This window comes from Camelus dromedarius, chromosome 13 (assembly GCF_036321535.1).
Source record: "Camelus dromedarius isolate mCamDro1 chromosome 13, mCamDro1.pat, whole genome shotgun sequence".
Classification (NCBI taxonomy): Eukaryota; Metazoa; Chordata; class Mammalia; order Artiodactyla; family Camelidae; genus Camelus; species Camelus dromedarius.
In genome coordinates, this window is record NC_087448.1 from 13,129,699 (window position 1) to 13,154,447 (window position 24,749).

Here is a 24,749-nt window from a genome sequence, read left to right on the forward strand (position 1 = left end):
CACACCTTTTGAAAGAATAGATGACTGTTCTCACCTAAGTCAACTTTTTCTTTTATTTCAAAACTCCACAGACATTTGTTCCTCTTGAAGAGCAGATGGCTTTATTCAGGTTAAATATTCTTCTGCTTGCCTTGAATCCAGTTTGTTTGTCTTCTTTCTGCTTCTCTCCAAACTCGAACACTCACTGGGGAAAATATCTGTTTTCTTGCTCTGCTTTCTGTTTCCAAGGAGTGCCAGAGCACAAGCTCCTTAAGCAAGCTACAAAGACAGGCATCTTATTCCTTCTGGCTTTGCTCTGTGCTCCATTTATGAGCTGACAAAATATGTCTGGCCACATGTTTATATCAGCAAATAAATGTGTCTGTGGAATGGAGATGTATCTGTACTAAATGAATTGGGAATGTCTGTTTGAACAGACAGAATTGTGGCTACATCTTTCTAGCTATTTCACAAGTTAGTATTTTAAAAATCAATGTCACCTTTCATATTTGTGTGTGTATTCAGACTATATCTCAGCCCATTTATCCAAAGAGCAAATAAAAATAAATATTGTTGATAAAAGTGGCTGTGCTTTTATTATTTTTTTCCCCAAGCCATTTGGAAGTTTTTACTTTCCATGAGATTGGGTTCAGTTTATTTCCAAATAGGATTTGTTATACTTTGGTTTTTAGATGGAATTATCCTAAAGCTCTTTAACTATTTTCTAGAAATCACTTAATAGAAGTCAGAATAATACTAATGTGAGCTAAATTATAATGTTGCTTACAGTTAAATGTTATATTTGTGATAAGTGTATTTATATGATTTCCTTTATTTAAAAGAGAATTATTTTAATAAATGAGGTAGTTATAATAATGGATTAACTGTAGTAAAGAATGAATACTTCCCAGGTGGTGGTTTTGACAATCATTGATTGGAACCTACACCAGGTTTAGCATCGAGTCGGAGTTTAATAAATATTCGTTAAATGAATTATTATGAATCATTAGCATGTCATACAATATTTAGCCTTCCTGAGAGCACAGAAACTTTCAGAAATATAAAAAGCAGTGCAATTTGCTGAATTGGGAAACTGTTAATACTTTCACAGATTATCTTATTTTTCTGACTTCATTTATAAAGTACTGACATCAGTTCTCAAGCTACTAAATTTTATCTTAGAGAAGAAACCAATAAAAAAGAAGAGCGAATGGTCTCTTCCGCACATGTCTGGAGAGCTCTTGATTTCAAATGCCAAGTGTACTTAGGTGAGTGGTGCTGATTTCACATACGGTTCTGTTTCTTTTCTTTTAAAAATATTGCGGCTTCAAAAAAGTTCTCAAACAAAACGATTAGAAAGCTCAGAAATTTAGACTAGGACAATAGTTAAGAAAATGCAGAAAGGGCACTGGTTGATTTTTAAAAACTATTTTAATACAAGATTAATAGCAATTTTCTATCCAAATCAGAAATGAAAAATCTTAATCCAAATAATATTCATTTGACAGTCACATAAAATTTTAGGTTTGATTGGTGCACACATTTGTCCTGCGTATATATTATGCATATGCACACAGAGACCTCACAAGGATGCCACCTTGAGGTGCCTTTTCATGGAAGTACCTCATTACAAGGCAAGGTCAACGATTCCAGTATCTGTTCCACTCTCACTGAGGTTCAAACGGCCCCATGCTAGCCTGAGTCCCGTGCTGTAGCAAACTGTGATAGAGCGAGGCTCCAAAATGCATAAAAATCAGTACTCCATTTGTAGAACTTGGCCTAAAACTAAACACTGGCTAATGTCTCCACCGAGGAGGAACACATTGCAAATTTTTAAGTTATGGTCTCGTTCTTCTGTTAGCAAAGCTAAACTGCCCCCTTCCCCCGCCCCCCTTTTTTAAAGCTAAAATTCAGATTGTTTAGTGACTGTAAGTAAATGGAAACGGGTTTGAATTTCTGCAAGTTTTGGATACATCCAAACTTGCCTTTGCTCACACTTCCACCTTTACTCGACCCACCTGATAATTAGCCTTGCAAAGAGAAGTAGTAAAAGAATCACAACTCAGGAATTTGCTAAGTTTTTAATTCCTCCTTGGGGACTTTAGTTGGTGTTCAGTGTGTAGCCAAAACATGTATGTAATGGCTAAAGAATTAGAGTAGGCTAATGTCTGCAGCAGGGAATATAAATTAAATATCAGGGTTCTGCGTCCAATAATACTTCCAGTGTGTTTGATTTACCGAATGGTACTTTTATAATTACTACCACTTGTCAATGAATAATAGCGTTTTTCAGCATAGACAAAGCAGTGTTTGCTATCCCTCACGATTAAAGCAGGTAATACAAGATACTGATCTGGGTAAGTCACTGGAAGGGAGTCAGAGTGCTAGTGGTAATGGTGTTCTACGATGGCTCCAATCAAGGTCCCGACTTGACCTTCATTCAAATAAGGGAAGGTTGTCATGGCTGTCCTTCAATACAGAACCATAAGGTGGGGCTGTAACTCGTGAATTTGCAATCCATTCTTCTCTGCTAAAGACTTTAGCCTCTGTTCAGCTTTTGTTATAACACATACAAAGGATAATATACACCAATTACAGACGTGTATTTCTGTTAGAAAAATACATATTATAACTAAAGAACATGTAAATAGAGGCACTTCAATAAGCTAAGTGTTTGCAGTTATGAGTATCACCCGACAATTTCTAGCATCTGATTTCAGTGAGCCCGTTCCTCTCTACTCATAACAGAGGTGATGATGTGATTACAGAACTCAGGGGACAGAAAAGCAAGGGAGGGCAGGTCAGGAAGTAAAATGGAGCATCACTGCATCCCCTATCTCTATGCTAAAATGAGAGAAATTAATTTGAGGGGGAGGGAGAGAGTCCAAAGTCCTTACTGAAATGGGTTAACTAGATACAACAAATTCCCTTAGGGCACAAAAAATTTTTCTTGTTAAATTAGTCTGAAAAATCTTGTGACAGCGTAGGATGATGATAAAAACCAGGAAATACAATGGGAATGATACTTGGGCCACATCCATGCAGGTGAGTAATACTGTGGCATCATTAACTGATAGCCCTCTCAGCTCTCTGCCTGGCTCACGCGGATCACTGTATCTCACCAGTACAAACAGCATTGATAATGAAGGTGCTGAAACCAAGGAAGCAGGCGTTTATATATTATCCGTGTGTTTAGTGTGTACAGAACATGGGTTCACATTCATTAATATAATGTGTATTCATCCACATGCACAAAACCTTTTTCTGGCGGGGGTGAAAGCACAGGGAAAACAAGGCATTCTGATCTAGTTCACAGAAAACAATGCGGAGATACTTTAAAAAGGAAAGACTTGAAGCTTAAAGCCATAAAAACAAGTTATGACTCAAATATTCCGGAAAATCGATGGATTTAATTTGTATTGCACCTTAATTATTGGAGAAAGACAATATGGATTTCTGAACATACAACAAAATGAAAAACACAAATGATTGGTCCTTCATAGAGATGTTTTATGTGTAATTGATGATAAGCAACTGAAGTTTGGCGGTGAAATGGATGGCTTTCTGAAAGTGTGTAATGCTGACTTAGACTAAGTGTTAATTTCATGAAGATTTAAATGAAAAGATGCCACAAAGTCTCTTAGAATCCTACGTTTCATATTTCATTAGGCATACAATAGCAATAGATGCTTCTAAATATTTCCAGTTTTGCAAAGTGCTCAAATATACTTAACACTATTGTGCCGCATGTGTTCTACTTAAATGCGATGACTAAATCAATAACTAATTAGAATCTTGATGAGTACAGAGATCGAAAAATACCATTAACGTGTCATTACTGCCGATGGGTAAATTAACATGTGACTGGCATATCATGGTGTCTTGAAGCATTACTTTTTCCCAACCTCAGATGCATCATAAAAACCAAAAAACATATGGATAGCCAACTGTATTCATAAAGCCCCAGTTCGGTTTATTTTGCTTCTCTCTGTCAGGGGGAGCGTAATACCTGGCTTTGGCACACCTGGTGGATCAGTTAGGCTGTGGCTCTAAACTGACTTCTCGAATTAGGACATTTCTCCAAGTGCCAAGCAGGAATCCTAGGCTGAAGGCGTTGTACATGAAAGCAATGGTTTTGCGTGAATAACACATTCCTTCCGCATACAGTTTCCATGACTGGGAAAGTTCTGCACACCCATGGCCCTGCCCATGAGTTCAGTACAGTCTGGAGAACCCAGGACAAGCACGTTCATGCGAGAAGGGTGTGCCCTGGCAAACTTCTAATAAATGGACAGTTAGATACGTAAAAATTCTCTTTCTTGATTCTTGGTGCTCACAGATCATTGAGGAATCCCTTCTCTGAGCAGCACAAAACAAGAAGAGCTGGTTGACAAAACATTTTCGTTACAAAGGTGTGTCAACCCTGAGCTTGGAATTAAGAAGTTAAAATCTGTGATTTTTATATATATATAGATATAAAAATAGATGATCATACTAAGACTAAAAAAGTGAAAGAAATCTCCATGTCAATACTATATATATATTTTTTTTGTCTTGACTCTTTTTGTTGTGAGTTATTTTGCAAGAGAATGCCCTTGTGACGCAGAAACCAATTGACATAAAGCAAATAGGTCAAAAGGAAAACTCACTTATGGATCTAATTGCTTCTTGGTTCATTAGAAGAACTCTTCTTTGAGAACTGTAATGAGCATGGGGCAGAAACATCTAATTTACGTCAAGCAAGCAATTGTATTGTTGAAGATTCTTTTCGTGTCAGATCCTCGAGGAGGATGAATTTGTGCAGGGGTCCACTAGTGAGTGGACATGAAGGGAAGAGCCTGTGCCAATTGGATACAGTGGACAGACATTAAGAGAATTAAGGAAAATGGGGCCATTACTGAAATTGACATTGGGCAGGGTGAGAGACAGGTGCTGAGTCGTAGCAAATTTTGCTCTCCTATTAAAGATGGAATTCTAAATTTACATCAGTACCTCCAGATCAGTTTGGCATTGTGTGGTTAGCGTGCAAGACCTCCAAGACAACAGTGTATTTTCACTACACTAAAAAAATGTTCCAACTTTCTCCCAGGAGCATTTCATCAACCCGATTTGTCACAGAAGTGCTTACACTGGGAGTTGGCTGATAATGCCCAACTTAGAGCGTGAAAGCTCTTTTATTTTTCTCTCTTGTTCGCGTCTTTGTTGAAAATGCAGTTGTCTTGGGGTTTGGCCTGATTTTGCAAGGAAAATTATTTTCTTCCTATTTTTTTTAAATGGGGGAAAAAAAAAACTCACAACGTGAGATTCCTTTACTTCTGCAGCATAAAAGCAAATGAAAGTAAGAAAATCTCCTGGTACGAAAGATTTGAGTAAGAATTCTCTAGAATAAACAAGGTCCCCACAGATAGCTGAAGGAAGGAGAAAGCAGTCCAGTCTGGCACCCGGTACTCTTTGGGAAAACAAAAAGGGAGGCAGAGTGCAGTACTGCCCTCTTCTCATAGAAAACGGTAAGTTTTTGTGGCATGGTCCATCTTCCAAGAGTGTAAGAAAAGATGTGAGTTGGCCGGTCAAATAGCTAAAATTGCAGTTTCATCTGACCAAAAAAACCCAGGATTATCTGCACAGTCTCGGCAAGGCCAGGACAACGCAGACGAGAGAGCCTGAGAGCAGGGAGTGGCCCAGCTGGGATGCAGAAGAGTCCACTTCTCTCCGGTCGGGATCCACGGCGGGGGCCTCCGTAGTGACAAACTCAAACTCCGTAGGACACACGTCATCCATGCACCCACTGCCACTCCCCGAGCCGCTGGATTCATCGCCTGGTGTGGACAGATAGAAAAAGAGAGTTAGACCCCAGACCAGGAAAGAGCAGGGCACACAAGAGATCTGGGCATCTCCACATCTGAGGGCCCTGCACCCCACCCCACCCCACCTTGCCCGGTTAGATTTTAATGGGCAGGTCTGTGATGGGTGGACAGACTGTATCTAAATAGACACCTGAAACTCAGTGTTAATTGATGCCCAGAATTACATGACTGAAAAAGCACGTGAACCCTAGACCCAACGGGAGGCTATACCCACCATGCTGGAATCTGTAATGTATTTCTTCTTCTGGCCAATATTTAAGTTACTTTAAGAAATTTCATTCTTTGCTCTTTATGTACCTGAGGGTTATTGACCTCAGTGCATACCAGGCTTTTACAAAGGATTTTGAAAGGATATTTTTAAAGGAAAACAACTGAAGAGGAAAACCAACAATGCAAGCAGGAACTCAGAGGAGCAGCAGCACATAGCTGTGGAAGGCACCTGTTATTAATATTTTGGGCTACTTTTTCCATGGCTGTTCTCTTCCTAAGCACAAGGATGGATTCTGACTCAACCATTGGTTAACAAACCACGGCCTGCAGAACAGTGTGGCCTGCCGCTTGTTTTTGTATGGCCCATAATCCCAAGAATGGTTTTTTTACTTTCAAGTGATTAGGAGAAAAAAAAACAACAAATGAGGAATAATATTTTGTGATGTGTGAATGCTGTATCTCTGAAATCTAAACGCCAATGTCCATAGGTAAAGTTATATTGGAACACAGCCACACCCATTGTGTTATCTGGATTAACTCTGCATTCATGTATGGCAGTCTAGACTGAACATACTTAATATCTGGCTCTTTACAGAAAAAGTTGCCTCTCTCTGCTTGAAACCAATGCCCAGGTGCCCACCTAGTATGCTATCTTAGCCTGGCATCTTCCCTGCACGCCCAGCATGCCTTCTGGGCCTGCTCGTTCCTTCATGCTTCTCAGACCTGGGCCCCAAATCAGTCTCCATCCATTACTAGCTACTTATCACCATTTGCAAGTCTATTATTTAATTGCTTGCTCTCTTGTTCCCTCCATGAGAATGTATACTTGTGGAGGGCAGACACTTTGTGTATATTGCTCATTTCTGTGTCCCCCATTGCCTTTAATGGTCCCTGGTATACAGCTGGTGCACAATAAATACTTATTGAATAATTAAATGTGCCTTGGGCAGTTTCTTCAACTTCTGTCAGTTTCCTCAACTTCTGTCAGTTTCCTCAACTCAAGAGATACTGACAATAACATTTACCTTGCTGAGGACACGTGAAAATCTGATAAAATGTGTGAGAGCATCAAACCCAATGTATGCAATGATGCCTGATGGAAAGAAATACGGTTCCTACAGCAAAGATGACCTAGATTTTAACCTGCCATCTTTTATTTACGCTAATTAGGACAAGCCAGTTAGCCTCGCTAAGCTCTGCATCCTCACCTGTAAAAATGAGAATAATCATACCTGTTTCACAGAACTGTTACGGGGTATAAGTGGGATAACGTTCCTGGGAGGGTTTAGGAAACTGTTAAGCCTGGTAAACGTCTGCTGTTTCCCCGTTTGCTCAATGATTCCACTCAATAGCCCTAAACGCCCCCTGGTGGCCCAGGGTGGTAATGCACTCTTTGAGTTGCTCCTTAAAGACTGGAGCCATCTTGGCTGCCAGATGCTATTTACCTAAAGCGGAGGAAATGCTGGGGCTCTTCCAATGTCCCACCCCTCCTTCCCGGAAAAAGCAAGGCTAAACTCAGCACAGTTCTTTTTTTTTTTTTTTTTTTTTTTTTTTTTTTTTAAATAGGACATCTAAATACCACATAAGATCACTTGACTACAATATACCACGTTCTTAACATTTTCTCTAATTTATCTTTAGTGACCTTTACAAGGGGAAAAAATGCCCATTAATTAAATTCAGAGATATCACAATTGCTAAGGGAATTGTTTTAAACACTGGTATTATGAACAAGAAGTAATATAACCTTTACAAAGATATTATTAAGGTGATTTAGAATATTAGAAATGTGGTAAGCAAATAATGGCAGGAGATTCTAGCTGAGAAAAATAATGGCCCCATCTCTTTCTGAAAAGGACTCACAAATGCAAGTATTTAAGGGGCAATTTTAAAAATGTCAAAAGCAGTAAGGGGAGATGACGGCTATAAGATGTGACAGTGGTTTATGTGACAGACATTATCCTACAATAGAAGGCCAAGTTCGGTGCTGGGATTAGAGCACAGTGGTGCTTGTAGGTGTTGCTAATTTTTAGTTTCTTTTTAGGGGAAATGGAGCAAGATCTCTTCTCAAGGACATTCCCTAAGCTTTGCAGATTGACAAGTATATAACCTCCTTAGGTCAGAGAGGAGAGGGAATGAAGGCCAACATCAACTAATTCTTATGTAGCTTGAACTATTTATTCCAATAGTCCTTCTCTAGAAAATAAAGCATTTTGTTAGATAAAGAAGACAGAAGGGATAAACCGGGAGGAGTGAGGCCAAGGAGTGAGCAGGGGAGAAGCAGAAAAGGCTAAAACTTTGTATAATTTTCTCTTTTGAAGAGGGAAGGAGAAGTTTGGTAAAGATGGTGGATGCTGAGAAATTTTACATCAAGTTTATTGGGTTGGCAATTATCCTGCACTTAGAAAATTAATCTTTGAGTTATTTAAAGTGGAATAGAGCTACAGTCATCAAGACAGCATGGTATTGGTATAAAAAACAGGCATATAGACCAATGGAACAGAATAGAGAGCCCAGAAATGAACCCACAAACTTTTGGTCAACTGATCTTTGACAAAGGAGGCAAGAACATACAATGGAATAAAGACAGTCTCTTCAGCAAATGGTGTTGGGAAAACTGGACAGCTGCATGTAAATCAGTGAAACTAGAACACTCCCTTATACCATACACAAAAATAAACTCAGTATGGATCAAAGGCTTAAACATAAGACAAGATACAGTAAACCTCCTAGAAGAAAACATAGGCAAAACATTATCTGACATACATCTCAAAAATGTTCTCCTAGGGCAGTGTACCCAAGTGATAGAAATAAAAGTAAGAATAAACAAATGGGACCTAATTAAACTTACAAGCTTCTGCACAGCAAAAGAAACCATAAACAAAACAAAATGACAACCTACAGAATGGGAGAAAATTTTTGCAAAAGTTGAAACTGACAAAGGCTTGATCTCCAGAATATATAAGCAGCTCACACGATTTAATAAGAAAAAACCAAACAACCTAATCCAAAAATGGGCAGAAGACCTAAACAAGCAATTCTCCAAGGAAGAAATACAAATGATCAATAGGCACATGAAAAAATGCCCGATATCACTAGTTATCAGAGAAATGCAAATCAAAACTACAATGAGGTATCACCTCACACCAGTCAGAATGGCCATCATTCAAAAGTCCACAAATGACAAATGCTGGAGAGGCTGTGGAGAAAAGGGAATCCTCCTACACTGGTGGTGGGAATGCAGGTTGGTGCAGCCGCTGTGGAAAACAGTATGGAGATTCCTCAAAAGACTAGGAATAGACTTACCACATGACCCAGGAATCCCGCTCCTGGGCATATAGCCAGAAGGAACCCTACTTCAAAAAGACACCTGCACCCCGGTGTTCATAGCAGCACTATTTACAATAGCCAAGACATGGAAACAGCCTAAATGTCCATTGATAGACGACTGGATAAAGAAGAGGTGGTATATTTATACAATGGAATACTATTCAGCCATAAAAACGACAACATAACGCCATTTGCAGCAACATGGATGTTCCTGGAGAATGTCATTCTAAGTGAAGTAAGCCAGAAAGAGAAAGAGAAATACTATATGAGATTGCTCATATGTGGAATCTAAAAAAACCATAAGAACATAAATACAAAACAGAAACAGACTCATAGACATAGAATATAGAATACAAAGTTGTGGTTGTCAAGGGGGTGGCGGGTGGGAAGGGACAGACTAGGAGTTCAAAATATGCAGATACTGACAGGCATATGTAGAACAGATAAACAAGATTACACTGTACAGCACAGGGAAATATATACAAGATCTTGTGGTAGCTCACAGCAAAAAAGAATATGACGATGAATATACGTATGTTTATGTATAACTGAAAAATTGTGCTCTATACTGGAAATTGACACAACATTGTAAACTGACTATAACTCAATAAAAATGTTATTAAAAAATGGAAATAACTACTGAACATTTTCTGCAGGGGACAACTTGGTAGGATGATGGTTAAGACTTAGATGACTTAATGTCTTCCATCTGTAACTTGTTTCTTTCTAGCTCATTAATTCAAGCACACAAGCACCATCTTTTGCTTCAGTGACCAAATTACAGAATCACTGGCAACTCTACATCTTATGTTCAAGAAATCTTTTCGAAGAAATCTCTCTATGAGAATATACATTTTTTAAAAAACTAAAACAACAAAACAAAAAACAACAAAACTTGCTTTTATCCTTATGCACCTAGAAACCACTTAGCCAAAACCCAAATATAGTCAGTTTCATTCCATGTGCCTTTAATAGTCTCTCAAATCACTTGTGAGATTTTGTGATCTTTAACAGAACAGTCATGTGTAATACTGCATCAGCATGTTACTATTTCTCTATTTCAGACACACATGTCAGTGGCTGGTGTGTGTGCACGACTGGAGAGAGAACTAATGCAGTTAGTTTCATGGCACACGAGATCGTATCTTAGCTCCTTGACACATGGCCTCCCTCATTTGCACCTCCCAACAATCCTTAATCAGGAATGCTTCCTATTCTATAGAAAAGGAACCTGAGGCTCAAGAAATAATCTATTTAAGCCCTCAGTTCATAAGCGATGAAACAGATCCCAGCCCCGCCTTGTCTGAGTGAGCGATCTGGAGAACATTCTGCTCTTGATGGTTGGGCGGAGGGACAGGGATTTGAGACAGAGACATAAATGCTGATGGGGAAAGGAGGCATGGGAAAACATTACTTTGCTGCTTTATCTTTAATGGATCGTTTGGCAGATGCAACTCAGTTTTAGCTTTGGTGGAGCTGAATGTCAGCCACTGAAACTATTCCTTAAGAGCACTTAGTATTTTAGTAGCATCCTAAGTTTTGTGGATCTGCGCTCTCCACCCAAAGGATTATAAAGAGCTTTGCAGATGGGGTAGGAATGACACAAGTGTTAAGGTACATATTGCTCTTGAAGGAAAATTTTGGTATAATCTTCTATAACTGGTTTCACTCTGGAGGTTACTGGTACTGGAAGAGGCTTTCTTACTCGTGTCCTGGAAGTTGACGTCATTGCCATTGTACGCATTCTTTAGTTTGTTGGTCATCACGCGGAGAGCCATGATCTGCTGTCTGATGAACGTGTCAGGCCGTGTGATGTCCACGTCCACCTCGGGGTTGTTGATCTGGTTGGTCAGCCCATCATTCATGATCTCAGGCAAGTATCTGCAGGGCAAAGAGGCAGAGAAGAGATTAGGGGGAGGTAAGAGGGACCTCGAACCCGGATTCTGCCACGCTGTCTCTAACAGTGAGCCGGAACATCGGCCAAAATGGGGCTTGGTTCCTGGAAAAAAGGCCAAACAGTGAAAACAAGGCATACATTTTCCCAGAGGAAGATATGGCTAAAATGTCTTCAGAGTAGTTTTTTAAAGGCACCGAATTCTTAGGTAGGCTTGCCTACAAATGAATACGCAACTGGGGACTTACAGAAATTATTACCTAAAACGAACTACTCTTTCTCCCTCCATCCCAAATGTTAGATACTCATGTCAAAGACTGGACAGCTTCCTCAGCTCTCCTGAGGATTTCGCTGGACTTGTGAACTACACGTGATCCCAGAGTGTCCCCTTGGATGTGGTTGGGCTTTCTCAACAGAGGAGGCCCCACTTCAGGTTTGAATCAGAAGAAACTTCTGGGTACCAAAATCCATCTTTGGAAAGTTGGGGGAGCAACCAGTGATCACTGAAATATTGAAGTGTTCATTAGGGTTTTTATTTGGCAATAGAATCTTGGGTCTAACTCATTACGGAATGAAAGAGCAAAATTAAAGATTCTTCAATTCTCCACCTTGTAATGAAATGTCAAATTTATGTTACAATGTCAAAATGTCCAAATTGTCAGTCCTTCCAATGTCCACAGCCTCAGCAGCCCTTATACCAGTGGAGACGAAAGATCTCAGCAAAGCGCTTGGAGCACCTCTGATCATAAACTACAACTCACACTTTATGGCTCAACAACCAAACCCTTCTCCATCTTGTCTCTGGTTTCTTAGGCTGCAGTAACTCCCTTCAAGGGACCCTCCTTGCCTTATGGAATCTCCCTGGACCCATCTTACCCTTGCCATCAATACACTTTCCCATTTAAGTTCCAAATATTGTTGGAGACCCAGGTCAATCCTCACTTTCTCTTTAAGCAGTTTTCCAGCTTTGGGGGTCCTGCCCACTCTTATAGAGCTTCCAAGTTTGGTAGAGCAGTTCATGCACTGCACCAAAGTCATCTGCTGAGAGAGGAGGTTGGAGCTGAAATCCAGCCTGAGTGCACTTGCAGGGCACCATTCACTGAAAGGGGTGCCTTTTTCTTTCCTTTTTTTTTTTTGGTAGGAATCTTTTTATTTTAGGAAATTTCAATATACACCAAAGTAGAGACAATAGTATAATGAACCCTCCTGTACCCATCTGGGTGCCTTTTCTAATTCCTACAGAGGTGCTATATTTGTCTATATCCTGATAAGAAACAGATGGCACCCTCAAAGGAGCAATAAAGAGAGTTTAGAGAAGAGATATTTACAAAGGTGTGAACAGAGTTAAAGGAAACCAGCCAGGATGGCGAAGAAGCCTGGGGCTGGCAACAGCAGAAGGTCCAGAGAGGATGGAGCTATTATCAGAATGCACAAGAATGAAACCACGGAATGGGGCCACATGACCCTGCAACAGCCAAGCCAAGGTCCCTCAGGGAGGGAGCTGAGGTAATGATACCCCGATTCTCCAGTCCCTCCTTCTGATCTCTGGCTGCTGCCTCCCATTGGCTGAACCCAGCTGGAAGCCAGCAGGAAAGGATGTCCCAGTGATTTAATGATTTGGTTTGTAGAAGTTCTCCCTCAGGGCACAGACCAAGGTGGAGTGATGAAGTGTGGATTTCAAGGGGAGTCAGAACCTCCATCCCAGGCACCCGACAGGCTGGTGGCAGCCCTGCCTAATTGCTGTCATTACTATTCTTTTACTGCCTCTCCTAGTGTTGCTTGAAAGCCAAAAACAAACAAAAACAAAAAACAAAAAAAAACCCAAAAACCTTCCATTGCTCTTTTTTGTCCTTCCTGTTTGCATATTCTCGTACAATATACTCATGCTTAAAATTCTTCCCCTTCTTGCAGGTTATTTTCCGAGTTTCAGAAACCAAAGGCTCTATCCATCAGCCACCAAAAGAAGAAATAGAAACACACAAAGAAACTTTATAGGTAAGCCTTTTTTGCTGGTGTTGAAATCTCATGCATGATGTATTTGTGTATGAGCTGGTTTACCCACTTGAAATCAGAGGTCCCCTGAAGAAGCTCCATGTCTTCATCCACATCTTGAACAAAACCAGTGTCATGATGTTCACTATGTAATGAACAATAAAACTCACAGGGTGCATTGCAAATTCTTTTCCATAAAACTTCACAGTATGTACTGCCCTAAAAGTGTCCTACTTGAAATTTTTTAGAAAGGTCATGGAAATATATTTCTTTATTTTTGCAGTTGAGCATAATGTGTGTGCTGCCTTTTAATATATCTGGCATACCAGTAAAATCTTGTCAGATTCCGAGATGGTCTACCTGATGTATGTTCTAAAATATGACACTGGATTGACTGTTATTGACATTCAATTATATGTGCTGGGCTCCGTGAGCTCTACTTAATTGCTGAAGCTCACTGGAATAAACAATACAAGGCTGACACAGGAGCTCAGAGGGGCTGAAAATGCTGGCAGGTTCTGGTATTGCTCCTCAGCATTTTGAAAAACGGTTCCTGGAGCTGAACCTTCCCTGAGTCAGAGGAGGACTTCGCTGCTTTCAGATGCTGCGCGCACGGCAGGGCTGGCCAAGGCTCATCCATCTGAGGCTGACTGCGATCGCTTACGTGGGGATGCTGCCCCGGGAGTCTGAGCGTGCAGGAACAACGGGAGACCCGGCAAAGAAACCCAGCCTCTTAACTGTGTCTGCTGATGCTCAGCCACTTAATGAAAACAAGTCACAGCGTGCCCATGTCCTCAAGATCCTTTTCTCCTTTTGGTGTATTCAAAGGGTGACTTGAGAGACAATGTGGTAACTTAAACGGAAAAACACAGTTGAGAAAGAAAATGTCCATTTTGTCACTCCAGCGCTCCACCCTGAGGCCAAATCTGTGGATGCCCAGAGCGCAGCCTGAGGGGGCAGTGGATGCCCAGTTCAGCACCAGCCCTTTTCTTTGCTGCCCGAGTTGTTTGATCTCTTTACACGACGCTCATGTCCTGCAAAAGCAGACACATCTCTGAACCCATAATAGTCCTCCCTTTGTTAGATCTTGCATCAGCTCTTTGGCACGACAGCATTCTATTTTTGCACCATCATGGTTCCCATGTTCCCAGACTGGATGCACATTGACCTGGGGCAGGGACAACCCAGAAATGAGGACAAATTGGGGGTGGGGGTTGTCACCTTTGGCCAATACCTCATGCTTGGTGTGGAAAGTGAGTGGCCTCTGTGAACACTCTAGTAGACCTTCCCCATTTTGGAAGAGCACGGGGAAGGACTAAATCTTGGGCAGTTCTGCAGAATACTTTTTCTTCCCATCTGCTATGGTCTACAGGTGTGTGTTCTCCCCAAACCCACATGTTGAAAACCTAATGCTGAAGGTGATAGTATTAGAAGGCGAGGCCTAGGGGGAGTGTCCCCATGATTGGGACTAGAGCTCTTATAAAAGAGGCCACACAGGGCTTCCCGGCCCCTTCTGCCATGTGAGGACACAGCGAGAAGCCTACGGCCCTCCTTTGACCATGCTGGCACCTTGAACTTGAATTTCCAGCCTCCAGAACTGTGAGAAGTAAACTCCTGTTGCTTCTAAGCTACTCAGTCTGTGCCGTTCTGTTACACAGTCTGAACAGACTAAGACAACGTCTACCTTCATACAGTTGATGTAAGCGTCCTTGATTGCAGCCAACCTTTACAGCTGATTAGGTGAAAAAGTCCCATGGGAATTTGGGGGGTGCGCATACAGACAACGTTGTGGGTGGCTGCAGGCTCCGTCACTGGCAGAACTGACAGCCCCTGCCACATAAGAGACGTTAAACATGACTCACCCCCACCCCCCAAGTTTCCCCTGGCCAGCACGGTGCCTGCCATGGTTTAAAAATCACTCCTTTCCATCGAGTCAGTGCTTCTAGAAAGATCTGTTGATGTCTGAATGTGTTTGCTGGGGGGAGGGACGTGAACTTACCAGTGCTTAGTGTTTCTCATCACCACTCGTTACTGCTGGTAGTTGTTTTGGTGAAAAGAGGTGCGTAGTGAGGGAAAGGGACACACAGTTCACAAGATTTAATGGGATTTGAAGGTTAGTAACAGCCTCAGAAGTAAGGAACTTGTAAGGAAGGTTAGCCTGGGGGTGCCCAGTGGAGCTGGTGAGAGTCCAAATAGAAGCTGGAGGAAGGATGAGGAGAAATGGGGTCCCTAGGTGACAACGTGGGTTTATTTTCAGGTGCCTGACACCTCCTCGGACAGCTCCAGCCTCGAGGCGCACTTGGAAGAGGGCCGTGAAAACAGCTTCAGTCCTGTTTGTTGCTACAAATGAGCTCCGTTCAATACGTATCTCTATAGCAGAGTCTAATTCAGCGCTCCAAAGGCACCCATCTCCAGTGGGCTGACGTGCTCAACTACTCTAAGAAGACAGAATATTCAGACAGGTCTGAAATGCCCCATCTGCAGTTCCAAAATTTGAAAGTCTCCAAACACTTACTAGCCGAACTTGATCTGATTATCATTTATTCCACTTAATGTGAAAAGTAATATATTTTGCTGCAGAAACTTAGCGTGTTTGACTGTGAGCTGTAGCCCCCACTGGGCGTATGACATAATATATAGTATGTGCACTGGGATGTTTTCCTAAAATCAAAACAGTTCTGAATTCTGAAACATGAGTAGTCCAAAGATATCAAACAAGGCATTGAGAACCTCGGGTACCCATACCCTTTTTCAAAAGCATTTGGAAAATATGTCAAATTTCACACTCATTAGGATGGATGTGAAAAAGAAAGAGAAAGAGAAAGAGAAAAAGAAAGGAAAAGGAAAAAGAAAACGAAAACCAGAAAATAACAAGTGTTGGTGAAGATGTGGAATGGAGTGCAAGTGCCTGGCATTAAGCCACTGACAGCCAAGGCAGCAGTTTTAAAAGGCATCCATCCCGAATGGATACCTTGCCCGCTGTACGGCGCAGCTGCTAGGACACACTTAGATAAGAAACTGGGCCTCACCCGTGAAGGTCGCCTTTCAGAACGGCCTGGGTAACCGCCATAGCGAGGGCTTGAGTGACTGGAATCTCCCTTCTGGCACTGTGTGCTTTCATGTAGCCAAGAAAGAATGAGTTCTTGAAACTACAGCACCCCACCCTTAGACCCTAATAAAGGCGGAGTCCCAGGCCATCCCTCTCTCACTACCAGAGATCTCGCTGTGTGGCCATCAGGTGTGCCATGCACTCCTCTGTGGGTAATAAATCTCGTTCCTCAGGGTTCCCTGATGGCCTCTTACTGCAGTGCATCCTGTGATTTATGATCATAAGAACCGCAAAAGCCAACCCAGCCGCAAATGGGGGTCCTGGTGGAGGAAATGTCTGTGGAGCTTGCTATGAGTGATAAGTGACCCGGTCAGCACATCAGGCATTCCTAGCCCAGGGTGCCCTCCTCAGTAGGCTTGGGACCCCTGGAGCAGGGAGAAATTGGGACTCTTGTGCCTGGCTAGTGGGAATATAAAATGGGGCAGTGCAATGGAAAGCAGTATGGCAGTTCTACAAAAAAAGTGAAAAATAGAATTACCATATGATCCAGCAATTCCACTTCTGGCCACATAAAAGAACTGAAAGCAAGGGCTGGAACAGATGCTTGCACACCCGTGTCGACAGCAGCATTATTTACAATAGCCAGAAGGTGGACTCCACCCAAGTGTCCACTGATGGATGAATGCGTTCACAAAATGTGGTCTATGCATGCAGTAATTCAGCCTTAAAAAGGGAGGAGATTCTGACCCATGCTAACATGGATGAATCTTAAAGACATTATGCTAAGTGAAATAAGCTGGACACACAGGGACAAATGCTATCTAATTTCTCTTGTACAAGGTACCCGAAGTAATCAAGGGACAGAAAGTAGAATGCTGGTAGCCAGGTGCTGGCGGGAGGGAGGTGTGGGGAGTTACTGTTTAATGGGTGCAGAGTTTGGGTTTAGGAAGATGGAAATATTTGCAGGTGGATGGTGGTGATGGTTGCACAGCCATGTGAGTGTATTGGCTGTACAGTCACAAACGGTTAAAATGGAAATGTTACATCATGTCTATTTTGCCACGTAAAAAAAATAGTGATAAGTGAAATTCTTCAAGTAAATTCTTGAAGACTTGATCTGGAGGTACTTCAGTGAGATATGTCACTGAGATACGGCTAGAGACACAGAGATTGAGCCAGGGCACCTGAGATCTCTCAGGGACCCAGCAGTGTGATCATGGGCAAGTCACTTAGCCACTGTATACTTATATATATATCCCTCATACAATTATTACTATATACGACTATATATAAATAAGTGAATAATACCTTATTTGTTTCACAAACTGTCATATTAAGTGAAGGTATATGGAGATGCTTGAAAAATATAATACACGATGGCCGTGCATTCCTATGAAAATTAAGTTGTTAACATGGGGCTCCCTCAAATGCCAAGCTCATTTCTTAGGAGGGCCGTCAGCAGCAAAAATGGGAGTTTTAAAGCCTGAATTCATGGACAGAAGAATGATTTGCAGTGGCCTCCCTCCAGCTGGAGACTGCTTGGCATGAAATGGTTTGGAACTCCTGGAGGACACACAGCTCATTGGTTGCGCCAGTGAACAGAAGCTGAATTCTCTGACTTGGCCTCTAAACTCATTGGCAGCAGCTGCCCAAACCAGCTTTTCTTGGTAGGACTGGAGTCAGCAAACTCCAGCACGGATGAAAAAGTAGACCCACGAGCCAGCTCTCAGGGCTGCTGAGGATGTCCTCAGGGTCCTTCTCTCCTGGAACAGTAGCTTTTGTGGGGTCTTCTCCCCCAAGGATTCCAGAGAAGGAAAGTGGGCTTCCAGCAACGCCAGCTTGGACAGTTGCCAGTTCTCTTCCCAGACAGACTTCCCACTTTCCCGAGGTGTTTGCCTGGCTGGGTGCACATCACATAGTTCACAGTTCTTTCACATGCAGCTGGAGTGCTTTGGGACATATCCTGCCATCAGACTAAGACAATATTGTCCCTCCAGACCCACCAAGTCACCGTCATTGACAGACTCATCACTGTGCACCGTTTCGTCCCTCCTCCAGCTGCTCAAACTTCTCCACTCACGACTCCCCTCTAGCTTCTTTGCTTAGTCGATCCACTCCCGAGAGTGATGGATCTATTTTCAAGATTTTTCTATGATTCCTATTTCTTACAATTTATGGTATTTGCCTCCTGGTCTCAGGAAGGATTTCCCTGGGGGACACAGTTATTTCTGTGTGGGTCAGTTGCCATACAAGACAGCGGAGGCTCCCAGCAAAAGCTCTGACTCCAGTGGACTGGATTAATCCGTGTCCCTCAGCCGGCATCTTGATGACCTGCTAGGAAGCATCTTAAAGAGGGGTGGTGGCTAAACACTGGCTTACCAGGAGCAGAAAAACAAAGCTGTTTGGCCAATTTTATGGGTGAGAAGGAGGAGTCTGGAAATGACTGACTCAAGAAGCCCTGAAGACTCTGTGATAATGTATGTTCTCTCATGAAATCCACGTACTCCTGGGACTTGCCTCTGTGGGACTGGCTTCCGTTGTGCTCCTCCTGCCTCACCCCATTGTCCCCCATACTCTCCTTTTCAACTCCTCTGAGCTTAGACAAAGGGTCCCCAGGAGGGGAACACAATCCTCAAGGAACACACAGATGATGTAATTTGACATGGCTCCATCCTCAAAAGCGAGAGTCTGTCTCTATATGAACAGAAAGGTAAGAGGCAACGTGAACATCACGAGGGCTTTAATTTCCTTTCTGCTGCCGTGGGACGGAGTCCCAGCCTCTGTGCGCTATCCACATCAAGTCTGCTTTCCTTCTGAGCCTCTGCTTTCCTGCCTGCCATCGAATCACTCTCCAGCTCCTGTGCAGACAGCTCACTGCAGACACCGGCTGCCCAGAACGTCCTTCTTGGGGATGACGGGTGACTGTGGATGTCCTCCTGTGGGCCCTAGGTTCCCCCTGGGCCCTTTAGGGGGCCTAGATCTGGAACCCGCACCACGATTCTTGAACTGTTTTTCCCTCTGGCCTTCTAGATTATTATTGATTTTCCTCCCATCCTTCCTCGCTTTCTTTCAGTTTCTGTTTGCCTGAGTTAGGTCAGAGTGTTGCTGCGTCTTCTTTCATTGCTCCTAGGAAGTTGCTTAGGTATGTGAGAAGCGGGAGGAAGAGAAGTTACAGTTGCCAACTCACTTTCCTGCTGGTCACTGAAGATGCAGCCTAGGTTGCATTTCTTGGGTGACAGACACTGACCTGAATTCTTTATTCGCTATTCTGATAAAGTAGCATGCGGATTTCAGTACTGTCTGCTGTAGACTGGATGTTTGGGCCCCACCAAGACCCATATGTTGAAGCTCTAACCCTCCATGTGATGATGTCCGGAGGTGGGGCCTTGGGGAGGCAATTAGGTGTAGATGAAGTCGGGAAGGCGGAGCCCCAGGATGGGATTAGTGCTCTGATAGGAAGAAGAAGGGATCAGAGCCCTCTCTCTCTAACCTGTGAGGGTGCAGCAAGGAAGCGGCCACCTGCAAGCCAGGAGGGCTGGGAGGGTTCTCACTAGAACCCAGCCCTGCCAGCAAGCACCCTGATCTTGGACTTCTAGCCTCCAGGCTACAAGAAATCAATGTCTAAGTCCCCAGTCTACGGTAGTTTTGTTATCACAGCCTGAGCTGAGACATTCATTGAATCCAGTACTGGCCAGGGATTCAAAGTGTCCATCCTTGGCCCATAAGGGCATCTCACTTGAGACCAGAGGTTTGTGCAGACAATGTCCTGTGTCCTGAAGGCTGTGCTGTGTTTCCAACGTAAATTCCCTCTTGATGCACTTGCGAGGCTTAAGCAATTCATTGCTGGGATGACTTGAACCTGGCCTGGGCTCCGGTTGTCCTGAGTGGGTGGCGTGACAGCTGGACCACGTGACCTCCTCAGCCCAGTTGCCGCTGTTGTCTTTCATAGAAGAAGAACCCCACAAAAGCAAACATCAAGGGTATCCGTGGAGGCAAAGAGAAAACAGCAAATCGTAACACGGTCCCTGAGGCTTGTGTGTGAACTGAAAAAGGGAATATCTTACATGTTAATGGGAACTTAAAGTAGGGCTGCCAGATAAAACACAGGACTGCCAGTGAAGCCTGAATTTCAGATAAACAATGAATCCTTTTTTTTTTTTTTTTTTTAGTATAAGTGTGTTCCATTTGGTGTCTGCGGTTTTTATGTGCTAAATCCGGCAACTCTGCCTTAGAGCTTTGCTACTCAAAGTGCGGTCCCAGGACCAGCAAAGTTTGCAACCCCTGCAAGCTTGTTAGAAATGCAGCATCTCAGTCCCGCCCCAGACTTACTGAATCAGAATCTGCATTTTTAACAAGATCCCCCAGATTTTAGCCTGTGTGAGAAGCACTGCTTTAGAGCTTACAACCTGTTCTCTCTCTTCCTTCTACCTCACCTCCTGGTTCCAGACCCGCTCAGCTACTGAAACAGACTGAGATCTCCCAGAGATGGATGAAGGTGGGGGCAGGGCAGGAAGCGGGGTTCTCGTTCCAGGGGGGGCCATGGCGCACATATCCTTGACTGTTATCTCAGCACAGCAGATTTCACCCTGTCGTTGCCATAGCAACTGCATCTGGGTGTATCCTGTTCTGTTTCAAGTCATCATTAATTTCAGCAGGTGCTGTTCATTTAGTAAGTATTCATTTTAGCTATTTGGGGAAATACTATATCCTGGAGTAAAGGGACATACCCACTGTAGGAGTCCTTTTGGTTTCAGAAATGTTAACATGGGGACTAGACACGCTTCTGAATGAAGGGAGTGTGGTAAAGAGCTGTGGAGGCTCATTCAGAAAACAATCAGGAGAAACAGGCATGATGGAGGACAAGCCCGATCAAATACAAAGCTAGGATAAAAGTGCTGCAGGACTGAGCCAACGACTGTGGCTGAGGGACTCAGACGGATAAAACACAAAGAGAGGGCGAAATGTCTGAGCTGTTGGTGGCCTCATGCCACAGGCTTGGGTTTAAAAACTCCAGACAGTGACCATCTCTGTCAGTGCTGATCAGCATCGCTGTTCCGTATCCATCGACATCTGTTAATAGGTTTTTTTTTTTTAAAATAAGCTTCCCATTCTTTTATTTCACACAGATGAGAAGAATAACCTGTCTTTTTTTTTTTTAATAAGCACTCCTAAACATTTAAGACAACCTATCATCTGAAAGCCCATACTTCAAAAATAGGGAAAAGATAGGTTATCTGCATTACAAACATGTTTCAACTTGCAGCATAGTTCAGTGGAATTTTTTAAAATGAAAATGTCTCCTGTGTGTTCCTAGATCAATTAATATTTGGATGAGAAGAAAGCTTCAATTAAATTTAATTCAACAAGTCTTTATTGGTTATCTACTTATAATGCTATTAAATATAAAGTTGTAAGATTAAGATTCCATTCCAGTGGAAGAATTAAAAAAAAAATCCCCAAGAAATTGTAATTTTTCAATGGCAATATAATTTGAGTCACAAGTATTTGACAGACTTATCTTTTTAATAATATACTGTGTTAAATTCTGGAATATTCCTACAAATGACTTTACTGCATTACACTTGATGATTTCCCTCACTTGCATAAATCCTCCAATGGCTTCCCACGGACCCCGGGATAAAATTCCGATCTGGCCCCTGAGTACTGTGTGGTCCTTTCCTAACCGGCAGTCCATTAAGATGGTACTTGAAGTTCCAAAATCCACTGTCCTCTCTCCAGCCATTGTGCCTTTTCCGGTGTTGACAGACACCACTGCCGTCAAATAGTACTTGAGTCACAGAGCCTTGCAAGTGCCTGGGCCAAGGGAGGAGTGTTTAATAATATTGCTGATGGACTGAATGAACGAATGTAGATCCACTAAAGCTTGTACAGGGCTGAGAATCTGTTTCATTTGCTCTCCTAACCTGGGGAGGACAGTATTTAGCTGTCACTCTGTTTTAGAGGCAGGGCATTGAAGTGGAAAGAACCCTGGGCTAGGGTTTGGGAGATCTCAGCTTCCGCCTTTGCTCGTCAGCTGACGTTAGACTAATGGCTTACCCAGTCTGGGCTCCTGGCTGCACAGTGCGGAGCCGGGCTGAGCCAGGCCAGTCTCCTCCAGCTCTAGCCTCAGTGGTCTTTGTCTTCTCCACTCATTTTCCAGATGGAGTGTACTCCCTTCCCCAAGCCCTGCCCGAAGCCTTTCCTTATGTTTCCTTTTGTGAGAAATGGCCTATGCACCGTGTCCTGTAACTTGTGCAACAATGCATGGGAATGGAGTTCAAAACACAGCCTCCGTTGTAGCCAAGGCTGAAAGGTAAATGCAGATGGGCAACAGAGCCGCTCAAAAAATCAACCGCTTCATCCATTAGGCCATCTGGTCACCTTTTACAGTGCCTTTTTCTACCATCATCAGGAAAAGACACGTTAGAAGCTGTTAATTCACAGCTGAATTTGCTGGTCCAAGGTCCAAGGTCCAAGGTCCTAAAAGGCTGGACACTGATACATGACTAAACATTTTTGAGGGGCGTGTTATTGAGACCTCAAATACACCTTTGTACCCTCCTGATTTGGACATCGATATTTGGGGGTACCTTGAAATGCTTATAGTTCTTTCTATAGCTGTTTTGTTTTCAACTTTCTAAGCTCTTTTCTAGTAGGGCTAATAATATCATTGCCAGTAGATGTTAAAAAATGAGACTCAGCAGTGTGAGAAGTTATACCCAGTGAGCACCTTCCTCGCACCCTGCCTTCTGCAGCTCCTTCTCAACTTGATATCCACGACTCTTCTCGTTTGCTTTTCATCACAGCTGCTTCATATGCTTGAAACCTCCCAAGAAGCCCCAGAACAGAGCCCCCTCTTAGCTTCTCCACCTGCTGGTTGATCCCCAAAGATTCCTTGAGTCCAGTTTACCAGCTGCTCTACCCACCTGCACCCTCGCTAAGGAGGGCCCCGGGCAGATTCCTCTCCTGGTGTCTGCCCTGTCTGTCGGCTCCCAGCCAGTTCCCTCATCCAACTTCTCCACCCTATGAAAACTCAGGCCAAGCCCATTTCTGGGCTGAATCAAGAAAGTCAGAAATTCCATACCAAGTGCCAGCAGCACTGGGCAGCAGAGTGGCAGGATGAGGCAGAGACATCTCTCATCAGGGGGTCCAGTGGGCCCTTCCAAGGCATGGGACCTATGAGATGCACTCCTGCTTGTCCATCATTTTCTTTTTCCCTTACCCTTTCAGTGAGACTTGAATATTTTTTTTTATCCAAGGGTGAAAAAAATTATAGTCAGATTTTCACTCCCTGTTTAACTTGTGATGGAAAAAATCCCAGTAAGCTGTACAAATGTAACTCGGATAAAAATAGTCCACTATCTTAAAGTCATTAAGTGAACATAAAAGCTCTTTGTGATCTCAGGATATCCGTAACCTGGCATCTGTCACCATCGCTCTGTCCTCATCCAGAGGCGAGGCATTCAGAACAAGGATTCCACGCTTAATGGCACCTTGAGAGTAAGTGCTCCCAGGTGTCCATCAAACCTGTCACTCTGAACAGCTGTCGCTAAGTGACAACTTGTCCCTCCACCCTCCGTTGCTTTTTGCACACACAGGTCTGCAGAGCTGTGCCAGGAGAGCCTTCCAGGGCTGTATGTGCAATGCCCCATTCATAAGAACAGTGAGTCGCCCTCACCTGGCTTTGCTGTGCCCATTCCAACATTCCTCTTCGTTGGACGTGCCCGCTGTCACACTCTCGTCCTTGCAGATGGTGTAGGGCAACGCCGACCAGACCTTTTTAGAGAGCTTCAGTTTCTCTTTTATGTCTGTGACCTGATCAAGAAAGCAAGGAAAGACAGTGAACACTCTCCCCAGGCACTGCCCATTTCTACACAAGAATGCAATGCAGGTGAAGGTTAGGACTAGCACAAACTCTCCATCAGCTTTAAGAGAGACAGCATCCTGCAGGATTTTTTTGCCCAGGAAAGCCTCACTTCCTCTTCCCTCAATATCCTTCTAGCTTCCGGCAGAGAATCTCAGGTAACTGGCTCTTGGGTTTCCATCTTTTCTATCCTCCCATTCTTTGCATTTAAAACCTCATGAAGCATCTCAACTGACTTCGGGTCCCTCTTCAGCTGGGAGAAATAGGTGTTCCTTATTGCAAACACCCTAAATATATCCTTTAGAACTCATCTGTCAGGATGTCAGGTAAATGCACCTCAACAGTGCACGAAGAGATACAGAGCTTTCTCCAAAGATCTGCTTGTTTCTGCAAGAACTGCAGATTGTCACTAATTCAGCTGCTGGTAATCTCCACTCTTGACCGACTGACAAGCCCACACTCTTGGACGCTGAGCAGCAAACCAAACCCACTTAGAAATCTCTAGCAGCAGAGGGAGAAGAGTCTTTCCAGACACAGGTAAGTGCAAAATCCACAGCCGTGTGGACG

General features: G+C 43.2%; 1 protein-coding gene across 2 annotated transcripts in view; it reads right to left on the bottom strand.

The window, feature by feature from the left end:
* Positions 1-1,391: 1,391 nt before the first annotated feature.
* The window catches only part of GPC6 (glypican 6), a 998,128-nt gene continuing 974,770 nt past the window's right edge, over positions 1,392-24,749 (bottom strand). For both annotated transcript variants that reach the window (XM_010980224.3, XM_064493031.1), the window contains 3 exons: positions 23,997-24,133; positions 11,089-11,264; positions 1,392-5,795 (listed from right to left, as the gene is read on the bottom strand). In XM_010980224.3, the coding sequence (XP_010978526.2) occupies positions 5,593-5,795; positions 11,089-11,264; positions 23,997-24,133 (516 nt within the window). In that variant the 3' untranslated portion in view covers positions 1,392-5,592. The remainder of the gene's footprint in view (positions 5,796-11,088; positions 11,265-23,996; positions 24,134-24,749) is intronic.